General features: G+C 44.4%; 2 protein-coding genes across 4 annotated transcripts in view; one reads left to right on the top strand and one right to left on the bottom strand.

The window, feature by feature from the left end:
• The window catches only part of CCDC77 (coiled-coil domain containing 77), a 48,462-nt gene extending 46,981 nt beyond the window's left edge, over nt 1–1,481 (bottom strand). The window contains exon 1 of one of the 2 annotated variants that reach the window (XM_051850111.2): nt 1,346–1,481. Coding sequence is in view for 1 of the 2 variants with exons in the window: in XM_051850105.2 (XP_051706065.1) it covers nt 1,346–1,413 (68 nt within the window). In the remaining variant the exon portion in view is untranslated. The remainder of the gene's footprint in view (nt 1–1,345) is intronic. The other variant, XM_051850105.2, reaches the window with a different exon arrangement.
• Nucleotides 1,482–1,860: 379 nt separating this feature from the next.
• Nucleotides 1,861–13,035, top strand: part of KDM5A (lysine demethylase 5A) — a 95,023-nt gene continuing 83,848 nt past the window's right edge. For both annotated transcript variants that reach the window (XM_002712783.5, XM_008259863.4), the window contains exons 1-3: nt 1,861–2,025; nt 5,951–6,028; nt 7,434–7,556. In XM_002712783.5, coding sequence (XP_002712829.1) covers nt 1,861–2,025; nt 5,951–6,028; nt 7,434–7,556 — 366 coding nt within the window. The remainder of the gene's footprint in view (nt 2,026–5,950; nt 6,029–7,433; nt 7,557–13,035) is intronic.

Raw genomic sequence — 13,035 nt, 5'->3', positions numbered from 1 at the left:
CCCGGTGTGCCGGCGCCGCTAGGCGGAGGATTAGCCTAGTGAGCCGCGGCGCCGGCCAAGACTTTTAAGTAATGGAATTTCCTGACTGCACGTGGGAAGGGAGTAGGAAAAATCACGATTTTTTTTTTTTTTTTTTTTTGCTCAGGCTACTGAGTAGATAAAGTCACTTATGGAAACCCTAAAAACTGAATAATGGCAAGTGATATTAAGGTACTCTGAATTTCCAATTGGAGTTGCCCATTAGGTAGCTCCCTTACTCTCTTGCCCTCTCCCCCTGGCCAGGCGGGCTTCCCACACCAGAGGATAAAACCCTTCCCTTAGCTGTGGCGTTTGGTGAGTTTTTGTTGTGGCCTTACATTGGTGCCGTGACTGGATCCAGGCTCCCTTTGGGTTCCCTGAGCTGCCTTGGGGTTCTGGATTTCTGCCACTCACCCCCCACCTCCTTCCATGCCACCGAATACTCTGTGATGTCCATCCACACACTGGCCTGACACGTACTAATATTTGATACTAAAAACGACCCTCTCACAGTTTGTTCGACTTCCTTACTCCCCCCAGTTTGGAGGAAGTGACAGATGGACGGTCACTTGGTTGGTACAGATGTTCCTGACAAGCAGGGGTCAGAACAGTTCCCAGAGCTTTCATAGCACATTAATTAATGCAGGTGTGGTGCCAGGAGCTGGCTTCTATTAAAAGGCGACGACTTGGGGGCCGGCGCTGCGGTGCAGTGGGTGAGCCTGCAGCCTGCGGTGCCTGCATCCCATGTGGACACGGGTTCTGGTCCCGGCTGCTCCACTTCCGAACCCACTCTCTGCTATGGCCTGGGAAAGCAGTAGAAAATGGCCCAAGTCCTTGGGGCCCCTGCGCCGGCGAGGGAGACCCGGAGAAGGCTCTCCTGGTTCCTTGCTGCAGATCCACGCAGCTCCAGCCATTGCGGCGGGCTGGGGAGTGGACCGGCGCATGGGGGACCTCTCTCTGCCTTTCCTCTCTCTTTCAAGTGGATAGATACATCTTTTTTTTTTTAAGGCTACGACTTGGGGTTGAGTGCCAATTACTACAAAAGCATGGTTCAGAGCTGTTCCTAGGTGGGACGAGAAGCAACTAGATGATGCTTCAGGCAAAGCTGCGGGGTGTGGGGAGCGGGCTCGACTTGTTAGGATGAAAGGGGGTGCAACGCGGCTAAGCAGAGCGGGAGGAACTCCGGAGAGATCAATTACTCGCTAATACGCGGACAGGTAGATTTAGGCTAATGACGAAGAGCCGGCGACGAGGCGGGGCATCAGAGGTTAGCGCCGGCCGCTTTCCACGTCCATCATCACACAAAGGGGAAGTGGGCCCTCCTCACCGGAAGCACAACCTCGCCGGCCAGGGTATTACACATTCCTCCGCGCCGGAAGAGCGCGTTCGGCTCATCCGTCCCGCGTCTACAGTGGGACTCAGGGGTGAGCCGCCCGACACCGGCCGGCTGCGCAGAACCCCGGCCGACCAACAGCGACAGCGACAGCGCCGCGGGCCAGGGGAGGCGGAAGGAAGGACCGTGCGGCGGCGCGGCGCGTGGTGTCGCGGCGCGTGGTGTCGCGGCGGAGGGATCTGCCTCTTGCGGTGGCGGAAGGATTTGACAGTGCGGGAACTTCCGGAAAGTCCTGCCTACCCCCTCCCGCCCCCCCCCCCCCCCCCAGGAAAAGCCCCGAAGGAAACAATAACAAACGAGAGGAGGAAGCGGTTCTGGGGTTTGTGCGTTGAGCTGTTCTCGTCCGAGAAGATGCGCTGCTGTCCCCGTGCAGGGACGTGAGAGGGCTCCGTGGGCTTCGGCCAGCCTTTTCCCACCTGTTCCCCCGTGGGGGCCCCGTGGTTATTGCCATGGCGGGCGTGGGGCCGGGGGGCTACGCGGCGGAGTTCGTGCCACCGCCAGAGTGCCCGGTCTTTGAGCCCAGCTGGGAGGAGTTCACAGACCCGCTCAGCTTTATCGGCCGCATCCGGCCTCTGGCCGAGAAAACGGGCATCTGCAAGATCCGACCGCCCAAGGTACGGGGGTCTGGGAGAAAGGCGGCGTGGGCGCGCTCGGGCTCGCTGCACCCCGCTGCTCCTTGCACCCTGTCTCTGTACCCTCTCTCGCCGATTTCTCAGCAACTGGGGGCCGGGTCTCCGGACGTGGTTTATTTTGCACGCCTGTGTGGGTCCGTCTGAACGCGAGAGAGTAGTGTCCCTGGGCCTTTTCCGCCTAGAATTTGGGATTCTGGACTGGGGGCAAGGATTAAAACGCGAAGCAAAAACAAAAACTGTAGGCCTTTCGTAGGCCAGCCAGGTATTTGAAGGATTAGTTTTATGGCATGCCCTACCCTCGTGTCCAGTCCTTGTTATGATTCGATAGTGAAAAATATCCCTCCACTGGCATTTCTGTTCTTCGGTTAAAATTCTGATAAACTTGTAATGCTCGTTCATTTTTATGGGGTGCAGGGTAGTATTTCAGCGCTCGTTTAGCTTGAGCCGATCAACTCCGGCTACTGTGTCGGCTTGTTCCCTAGGCATGCCCTGCTAATGCTCAGCTTGTCGGCTGTTTCTAGGCCTCATCTCAGGCTAGGATTTGGTGGAAGGTAATCTGAGCTGCAGCTCTCCCCCAGGAGGGTATCACAAGACAAGAACACCAGACTAATGACTGCTGCCATGAAACATTCTCTGGGGGAAGAAAAGGAGCACCAATTAGTAGTAGTCACAATGTAGAGGCTTAGGAAGGATAAAGAAAATCTTGAATTCCTTATGTGAGACACTTCACGATGAAAGATTTCAGAATTGGAATTATTGCAAGTAACTAGGTTTTTCTGAGGTTAATTATAATGCTCAATCTTTAAGGTAAGGAAAGTATCCCTTGTCTGGGGAGCAGAGATGGGGATCAATGCCCTACAAGGTTGAGTGAGATGCTCAAGGTCAAAAGTGTTTTTCTTACCCACTGGACCAGTGCTTCCAAATTATGTTGCCGGACAGCTTGCACCAGGGTCACCTGGTTGCTTGTTCAAGTACAGATTCCCTGCACCTTTCTGAGAGTTGAATCAACTTCTGGATGTGAGAATTCTGGAATCTGCTTTTCTAGCAAGTACCGTTAGATCTTAATGCAGATTCAAGTTTGGGAGCCATTGGTTACACAGTGCTTCTTAAAGACACTTGATGTTCTGTCTAGTAGTAGTAAAGATAGACCATTAAGTGCTGTTACGGTGTTGGATTTTGAAAAACATCTGCCCTCATCACAGACTACCACAGTGGTAGGCATCACAGTGGATTAAAAGCTCGGCTAAGAGTGAGAAGGAGCTAATTTAGCATCTCTGTAGGATTTTGTTTACTCTTTGAAGACCTAGTAGGTAAAATTTTCATTTTACAGATAAGGAAAGTCTGCATAAGTTTGCAAGTGGCAAAATAGGTTTTGAGAGATCAGGCTTTTTTTTTCTTTCTTAATAAAATTATATTTATGTATTTGAAAGGCAGAGTTACAGAGAGAGAGAGGATAGGGTCAGAGATCTTTATCAGCTGGTTCACTCCCCAAATGGCTGCAGTGGCTAGGGTGCCAGAGCTGGGCAAGGCCGGGGGCCAGGGGCCAGGAGCTTCTTCCAGGTTTTCACATGGGTGCAGGGGCCCAAGGACTTGGGGCATCCTCCACTGCTTTCCGAGGTACATTAGGGAGCTGAATCAGAAATGGAGCAGCTGGGACTCCAAACTGACGCCCATATGGGATGTGGGCATTGCAGATGGTGGCTTAACCTGTTGTGCCATAGTACAGTGCCAAAGATCAGGTGTTCTAAAACATATACGCCATTTGTTTAAAATTACAGACTATCAGGTGCATGCAAAGGATTAGCAAGTAATTGCTATGGTGACATGGATTACCATTCTCTAAAAGCTTTCCCATGACTCTATCATAATTATCTAATATCAACAAATCTTAAGCATTGAAGTTTTTCCTAAACCATATTTCCATCTGCTGTATTGCATTTATCCAGTTAGAAATTGTCTCAGTGTTCTTTGGTTAAAAATTTTTATTATTTTAAAAAGACTGGGATAATTTACTTTTGTCACGTTATTGAAAATAAGTTGTTTATAAGCAAAATGGAATATAATTATTTTTTAAAGATTTATTTTATTTGAAAGGCAGGGTTACAGAGAGAGAAGGGGAGAGACAGATCTGTCCACTGGTTCATTCCCCAAATGGCTGCAACAGCCAGTGCTCTGCCAATCTGAAACCAGGAGCCAGGAGCTTCTTCCGGGTCTCCCACATGATTGGCAAACACTTGGGCCATCTTGTGCCGCTTTCTCAGACACATTAGCAGGGAGCTGGATTGAAAGTTCAAAAGTGGAGCAGCCAGCCATCTGTTGTAGCTATTTAGGGAGAGAACCAGCGGATGGAAGAACTCTTTCTCTTCTCTCTTTGCCTTTGCTTCTCTGTAGCTTTGCCTTTCAAATAAATAAATCTTTAAAAAAAAAAAAAAAAAAAAAAAGTGGAGCAGCTGAGACTTGAACCAGCACCCATATGGGATGCTGGCATTTCAGGGAGCAGGTCTACCCACTAAACCACAATGCTGGTCCCACAAAATTGAATTTAAATACTGGCACATTTCTATAGTATCCAAGGTGAGATGCATTTTTTTGAGCACTATTTGTGTCTTAAAGCGGATTTAATGTAATATAGGCTATATCAAACTACGTTCTATAGAATTGTGTTTGAAATTATTTCATTTTATTTATAGTATAATCTGGGAATCGTCCTTGTTTGTGGATTTGCTTGCTTTTTTTTTTTTATAATGTTTGGGTTCCTGCAAGCTGGATTTTGAACAAAACATTGGTTAATATGGATTGTGAAGTGCTCTGCTACAACACACAAGTGAACATGTTATTTAAATAAGTACTCAATAATTTTTTTGATTTTTTTTAAAAAGATTTATTTTATTTATTTGAAAGACAGTTACAGAGAGAAGTAGAGACAGAGAGAGGGTCTTCCATCCACTGGTTCACTCCCCAGATGGCCGCAGTGGCCAGAGCTGGGCTGATCCAAAGCCAGGAGCCAGGAGTTTCTTCCAGGTCTCCCACGTGGATGCAGGGGCCCAAGGACTTGGGCCATCCTCCACTGCTTTCCCAGGCCATAGCAGAGAGCTGGATTGGAAGAGGAGCAGAACACCCTGAGAAGAACTAGAACTAGAAGGACTAGAACCAGCGCCCATATGGGATGCCGGTGCTTCAGGCCAGGGCTTTAACCCACTGTGCCACAGCGTCGGCCCCAATTTTTATTTTTTTAATCTTTATCCTTTTGCTCCATCCCCTCCATCCCCTCTTCCCCCCAGATTTTATTCTTTTTTTTTTTTTTTTAAAGCTTTATATATTTATTTGAAAGGCAGAGTTACAGAGAGACAGAGGCAGAGAGAGAGGTCTTCCATGCGTTGGTTCATTCCCCAAATGACCGCAAAGGCTGGAGCTGGGCTGATCCAAAGCCAGGAGCCAGGAGCTTCTTCTGGGTCCTTCACGTGGGTGCAGGGGCCCAAGCACTTGGGCCATCTGCTGCTTTCCCAGGCCATCACAGAGAGCTGGATCGAAAGTGGAGCAGCTGGGACTCCTGTGCCCACATGGGATGCCTGCACTGCAGGTGGCAGCTTTACCTGCTACACCACAGCACCAGCCCCCAGATTTTCTCTTAAATTTGATAAACATGTTTACTAGAGATTGATTTGTGGTACTTGGACTCATTGCATTCCACTTGAGTACTTGAACAAGTGTAATTGTGGTTTGTAAATAGTGGGACCAGAAAGATTTGCGAAGAATCATTTCTCTACTTTTAAAATTATTTTTCCTAAAAATACTACTCTCTTTCTTCCAAGTTATTCTGTTGTCACTATGACTTGTAGCATCTCATTCCTTAAGTTAAGGGAATAAATAATGCTGCTGTCTTTGAAAAAAAATTTTTTTTATTTAGGATTGGCAACCTCCATTTGCATGTGAAGTAAAAAGCTTTCGCTTCACTCCAAGAGTCCAGCGCCTAAATGAACTTGAGGTGAGTGTTAAATCACCATTTCTGCTTCCAGATTCATTCTGTTTTAGGGCTGTAGGTAGAGATTTTTGAGAAGCTCATGTACCAGGGCCCCGAGTTTGGTAATTGAAATTGTAGGGAATAATTACTTAATGTTCAAAGGAAGTATTTCATTGTCTGTATATTATTTAAAGCAGTTACTATGATTTTTCCATTTAACAGATTATGGGAAACTATAGCTGTGTTTTTCATAGTAGAAATATTCAATTGGAGACTTAGAGAATTCACAAATTCCATTTTCTCAATGCTTATAAAAGTGATTTTTTTGGGGGGTAATTTTGGACTTCTTTGACCCTGGCAAAAATAGATTTTTAAATTCTATTAAGATTAAAAGCTTAGTTTTCCAATTTTTAAAAAAGATTTATTTGAAAGAGTTACAGACAGAGGGAGAGGCAGAAAGACAGAGATCTTCCATCTGCTGGTCCACTCCCCAAGTGGCTGCAACTGCTGAGTCTGGGCCAGGCCAAAACCAGGAGCCGGGAGCTTGTTCCAGGTCTCCCACATTGGTGTAGGGGCCCAAGTATTTGGCCTTCCCTCTGCTGCTTTCCCAGGCCTGTTAGCAGGGAGCTGCACTGGAAGCGACGCGGCAGGGTCTTGAACCAGTGCCCATGTAGACTGCAGGCATTGCAGGTGGGGACTTAACGCGCCCTGCCACAGCTCTGGCCCTAAGTTTTTTTGGTTTTAACAGAACTTTTCTTAGTCTCTTAATCTGATTAATTAAGATATCCTTTTCATTATTATTAATTTTTTTTTAAAAAGTTTCTAAACTGAAGTGTGTTTAAATACTGTTATTTTCTCCTGCCTGCCACGTTTTCAGAAGATTCTTCAGTGTGGTATAAAAACTATTAATTAAATAATACAAAAGGGAAATCTTTGATATGTAAGGCTTATTATATGCTGAGGATTTTTTTCTCCCATATTTTCCTAAAACATTTTCTGATATTCTGACATTTTAATAACTATGTCTTCCCTTAGTGTCTTGTAATCAGATAGTTGATGAGAAGGATCTTAATATTAGTGAGGTAGGGAGTTGATGTACCTAAAGTGTGCACGGTACTTACAGATGAAATGATGGAATGCTTAGCAGCAGAGGATCATCTGATACACTTAATTTCCTAGTTAATCATAAAGTTAAACCAAATTGAAAAATTGTTCTGGTTGCTAATATGAAAGCTTTGTACATATATTAGAGCAACTTTTTTAATAAAAATTATTAGAAGTATTTTGCCTCTTTGGCTATTGGCTTATTTTATGAAATAGACTAAGTGAAAATGAAAAGGCTTTGTGTTCTTTTAGAGAAATAAGCATTAAGTAAGATTCACATATAACTCAATTCTTATTTCTGATTTTTGTATTTTAATAATCTTAGGCAATGACTAGAGTGAGACTGGACTTCTTGGATCAACTAGCAAAATTTTGGGAACTTCAAGGATCTACTTTGAAGATCCCTGTGGTGGAGAGAAAAATTCTGGATCTGTATGCTTTGAGCAAGGTGAAGCTTGTACTTGGTTTAGAAGTTGGAGTAGAGACTTATGAATTTATCAAACTATGAATTTCATCTGAACTTAGTGAGAAGCATGACTTCTGAAACAGGGTTTATTTGACAGTGACATGTGTGCATGAGTAAACAGAAATGATGGTTCTCAAAACTATCTTAAGAAGCTATTTAAGCTGGCGCCACGGCTCACTAGGCTAATCCTCTGCCTTGCGGCACCGGCACCCCGGGTTCTAGTCCCGGTCGGGGCGCCGGATTCTGTCCCGGTTGCCCTTCTTCCAGGCCAGCTCTCTGCTGTGGCCAGGGAGTGCAGTGGAGGATGGCCCAAGTGCTTGGGCCCTGCACCCCATGGGAGACCAGGATAAGTACCTGGCTCCTGCCATCGGATCAGCGCGGTGTGCCGGCCACAGTGCGCCGGCCGCGGCGGCCATTGGAGGGTGAACCAACGGCAAAGGAAGACCTTTCTCTCTGTCTCTCTCTCTCACTGTCCACTCTGCCTGTCAAAAAAAAAAAAAAAAAAAAAAAAGAAGCTATTTAATAATTTGTTATGAGATTGTTTAATGACTTAATCAGATGATTAGGCCATGTGATGCACAATATGCAAAAGAAACCAACCTACAAATTCCATAATTTGATGAGTGTGTGAGAGTACCTCAAAAATTCATGAAAAATAGAATTAAAAGATACTATTTTGGTGCAGAAAATTTTGACATTTGTGCATGGCAGGGGTCTTGAAAAGTTTGTAGAAAATGCAAATGATAAAACTACGTGGGCTCCAAGTTTTTTTTGCATCAAAATAAATTTTTTTTCATGATTTATTTATTTGAAAAGCAGAGTGACAGAGAGATCTGTTTGCTGGTTCATTCCATATATGGCCACAACAGGCAGGGCTGGACCAGGCTAAAGCCAGGAACCTGGAACTCCAGGTTCCAGGATAGCCCACATGGGGAGCAAGGGGCCCAAGTTCTTGTCATTATCTGTTTCCTTCCCAGGGGTATTAGCAGGGAGCTAGATTGGAAACAGAGCTGCCCGTGGCACTCCCACATGGATTGCCAATGTTACAACCACTTAATTGGGTATGTTTTAATGCTTGTTCCCCTAAATAAACTTCTGATTCAATTTTTCATGACCTTTTTGAAGTAATCTTGAGTAATGTTCTCTGTTGAGCTTGTCATTATTTTTGTACTTAATTGAAGACTGGAAATATTTAAGGATTGCTGTTACTCAGCAGTTTCATGTGTGGTATATATCACTTTTATTTATACCTGTAAGTCATGTTAATGGCTGAGGCGAGCATTACTCAGTAGAATGAGCAGTAGCTCAGTAATGTAAAGCAGAGAAACGTATACTCATTTTTGCCAAAATTTGTGTTAACATTACATTCCCTAATGTAGTAAAAGCTAATTGACCTGAAAGAGATTATAATTACTGTGAAAGCATGTTTTGTTCGTATAGTAATAAAATTTGTAATCTCTTTGTCTTGTGGGTAAAGACAGCTTAATTATCTGAGAAATTTTACGAACTTATTTTTGTAGCCTTTCATATCCTATTTCATATACTATGATTGACACATTATTTTGAAATAAAAACTTATAGTATTCTCATCTAAATTGCAGAGTTAATTTTGGAATTTATCACTTTGAAGGAAAAAAGTGATGATGTATTCAAATTATTTTTAATAATACTTTTTTTTTTAAGGTTTGTTTATTTGAAAGGCAGAGCTACGGAGAGGTAGAGTTGGGGAGAGAGAGTCTTCTATCTGTTGATTTACTCCCAACATGGCCACAACGGCCAGAACTGGGCTGATCCGAAGTCAGGAGCCAGGAGCTTCTTCCGGGTCTCCCACGCAGGTGCAGGGGCCAAGGCTTTGGACCATCTTCTGCTTTCCCAGACCATAGCAGAAAACTGGATCAGAACTTGAGCAGCCAGGACTCGAACCAGCGTCTGTATGGGATGCCGGAGCTACAGGTGGAGGCTTTACCTGCTTTGCTACAGTGCTGGCCCTTAATAATAGTTTTTTAAAAAAAGATTTATTTATTTTATTTGAAAGGCAGAGTTAGGGAGAAACAGAGAGATCTTGCATTTGCTGATTCACTTCCTAAATGGTTACATCAGTTGTGGCTGGGCCAGGCTGAAGCTAGGTTTTCTGGTGTGTGTGGCAGGGACTTAGGGTACTCAGCCATCCTCCACTGCTTTCTCAGACACATTGGCAGGAAGCTGGATCAAAAGTGGAGGAGCCACGATTTGAACTGGTGCCCAAGTGGATGCCGGCATTGTGGGTGGCAGCTTAACCTGCTATGCCAAACCTTGGTCCTTAATGATACATTTTCTAACAGTTTAAAAAATTATTTAAGAGGTTCAGAGAGAGTGAGTGCGAGCTCTTATCCACTAGTTCACTCATCAAATGCCTGCAAGCTAGGCACCCAGAATTCAATGCAGGTCTCCCATGTGGGTGGCAGGAACCCATTTGCTTGAGCCATCATTACTTCTTCGCAGTGTCCACATTAGCAGGAAGCTGGAATTTGGAGCTGGAACCAGAGCTTGAACCCACATACTTTGGTGTGGGAATTTGGTGTCCTCTCTGTCTTAACCACTAGACAAATGCCCACCCCATGATGCATTTTTAAATTAGTGTCAGGTCAAAATCCTCTAAAAATTTTGAGAAATATGGTCTTAGGCTAAAACACAGTTCTAGATTTTTCTGTCATTCGAATAATTAAGCATGTGTCAACAGTTACCTATGCAGTTGTATGACAATCTATGATACTAAGCAGCAAATTATAGTAAACTTGAAGGGTGAATTTGTGTCTTTTTGCAGGAAGTCATTAAGATAAATATTTATTTTAAGAATTATCTTTGTTGACATTTAATCAAGTTTTTTTTTTTTTATGATTTTATTTATTTATTTGAGAGGTAGAGTTAGAGAGCTCAGTCTTCCATCCTCTGGTTTACTCCCCAAATGACCACATGGCTGGAGCTGAGCAAATCTGAAGCCAGGAACCAGGAGCTTCTTCTGGGTCTCCCATGCAGGTGCAGGGGCCCAAGCACTTGGGCCATCTTCTGCTTCTTTCTCAGGACATAGCAGAGAGCTGGATCGTAACAGGAGCAGCTGGGACTATAACCAGTGCCCATATGGGATGCTGATGACAGAGTCATCCCCTATTTAATCAAATCTTAATCCTAGTAGGTTTTGCTGTATGATGTCAAGGTTTTGAATGTGTTTGATTTGACTTACATAGCATGAATAAAATATATGTATATTTTAAAGATTCTATTTACTATTTGAGAGGCAGAGTTAGAGAGGGTTTACTCCCCAAATGGCCACAATGGCCAGAACTGGGCCAATCCAAGCCAGGAGCCAAGAGCTTCTTTCTGGTCTCCCATGTTGGTTCAGGGGTCCAAGCACTTGGGCCGTTTTTCACTGCTTTCCCAGATATATTAGTAGGGAACTGGATGGGAAGTAGAGGAGCTAGATAGGAAGTGCAGCAGCCGAGACTTGAACAGGCACCCACATGGGATTCCAGCTTCCTAGGTTGCGGGATTTACCTGCTATGCTACAGTGCTGGCCCCAATACAAAATATTTTTAAGAATTACTTCATCATTAATAATAACAGTGTGGTATTCTTCAGCTAAAGTATTCTTCATTCTCATACCTCTGGTATACCCTGTGGAATTTGCTAGGCTGAGTAATGTAAGTAATGATCTACAAAATCTAAACTTTCAGAGCTCTCCTAGTTGAAAGGTAAGCATTAGGTTTAATTTGGTGAAAAGTTAGATTTCATTCTTGATGTTCTAGAGAAGCAGAATTGGAAAATTAGGAAGGGATTTTTGAGATAACGTAATCAGGCAGCCTACTGTACAACTGTTACAGCATTTGTCATTCATACTGTTGCAGTCCATTTTCAGAAAACTAGTTCCTTTTTGTTAAAGAGGGGACACTACTGATGAAGTATCCCTGGTTTAGATACTTAGAGAACTTACTAAAAATACACTGTGGTTGAAGGTTAAATCTCTTTCAGGGTTTACTGGAGTCCTCCCCCCACCATAAGATTTATTTATTTATTTGAAAGGCAGAGTGTCAGAGAAAGGGGGAGAGGAGAGTGATTTTCTGTCTGCTCATTTACTTCCAAAATGGCTGCAATGGCTTGGTGCAGGGTCATACTGAAGCCAGGAGCCAGGAACTCCATCTAGGTCTCCCATGTGGGAGGCAGGGGCCCAAGTACTTGGCTATCCTCTGCTGCTTTCCCAGGTGCATTATCAGGGAGTTGGATCAGAAGTGGAGCAGCCAGGACTTGAGCTGGTACTCATTTGTAATGCCAGCCTCACAGATGGCAGCTTAACCCCCTGTGCCACGATGTTGGCCCTTAGTGGAGTCTTCAGTGTATTCTTTGAAAGTACCTGTGGACATGTTTTTCCCTAACTTGTGAGAACACTTAAAAAACAGATTAATAGGTACAAGGCAGACATTGTATTTGTGCAGTTTGCGTTTTATAGTACTTTGTTCCCTAAATGTCATTGTGAGATTGCTGCTTCTCACTACATAAATTTGTTTTCTTTTGCTTTGAGGTATAACTTATAATGCAGTGCACACATTTTAAATGTACAGTTCATTAAATCCATGTGTTGCCTGTATAAGCACCACTGAGATGAAGATATAGACCATTTTTTTTTCAAGATTTACTTAAGTCGGTGCCATGGCTCAATAGGCTAATCCTCCGCCTGTGGCGCCGGCACCCTGAGTTCTAGTCCTGGTTGGGGCTCCAGATTCTGTCCCGGTTGCCCCTCTTCCAGGTCAGCTCTCTGCTGTGGCCCGGGAAGGCAGTGGAGGATGGCCCAAGTGCTTGGGCCCTGCACCTGCATGGAAGACCAGGAGAAGCACCTGGCTCCTGGCTTCGGATCAGTGCAGTGCGCCAGCTGCAGCGGCCATTGGGGGTTGAACCAACAGAAAAAGGAAGACCTTTCTCTCTGTCTCTCTCACTGTCCACTCTGCCTGTCAAAAATAAATTTAAAAAAAATTTATTTATTTATTTGAAAGGCAGAGTTAAAGAGAGGCAGAGGGAGAGAGAGAGAGGTCTTCCATCTGCTGGTTCATTTCCCAGATGCCTGCAATGGCCAGAGCTGGGCCCATCTGAAGTTAGGAGCCAGGAGCTTCTTTTGGGTCTCCCATGTGGGTGCTGGGGCCCAAGGACTTGGTCCATCTTCTGCTGCTTTCCCAGGCCATAGCAGAGAGCTGGATTGGAAGTGGAACAGCCAGGACTTGAACTGGTGCCCATATGGGATGCTGGTACTGCAGGCAGCGGCTTTACCCACTATACCACAGCGCTGGCCCTGTTAACGTTTTATTAATAAAAAATTTTACTGTGAGTGATTATAAATATTACTTATTTCTGAGCCTTGTAGTATGCTATGATTATGTTTCCTTGTACCAATTTTTATTTTCTTTAGAGTTGTTGATTCCCCTTCCTATTTTCATTT

The sequence above is a fragment of the Oryctolagus cuniculus genome, chromosome 9 (assembly GCF_964237555.1).
Source record: "Oryctolagus cuniculus chromosome 9, mOryCun1.1, whole genome shotgun sequence".
In the NCBI taxonomy this organism is placed as follows: Eukaryota; Metazoa; Chordata; class Mammalia; order Lagomorpha; family Leporidae; genus Oryctolagus; species Oryctolagus cuniculus.
This window is presented reverse-complemented; position numbering and strand designations above follow the sequence as displayed.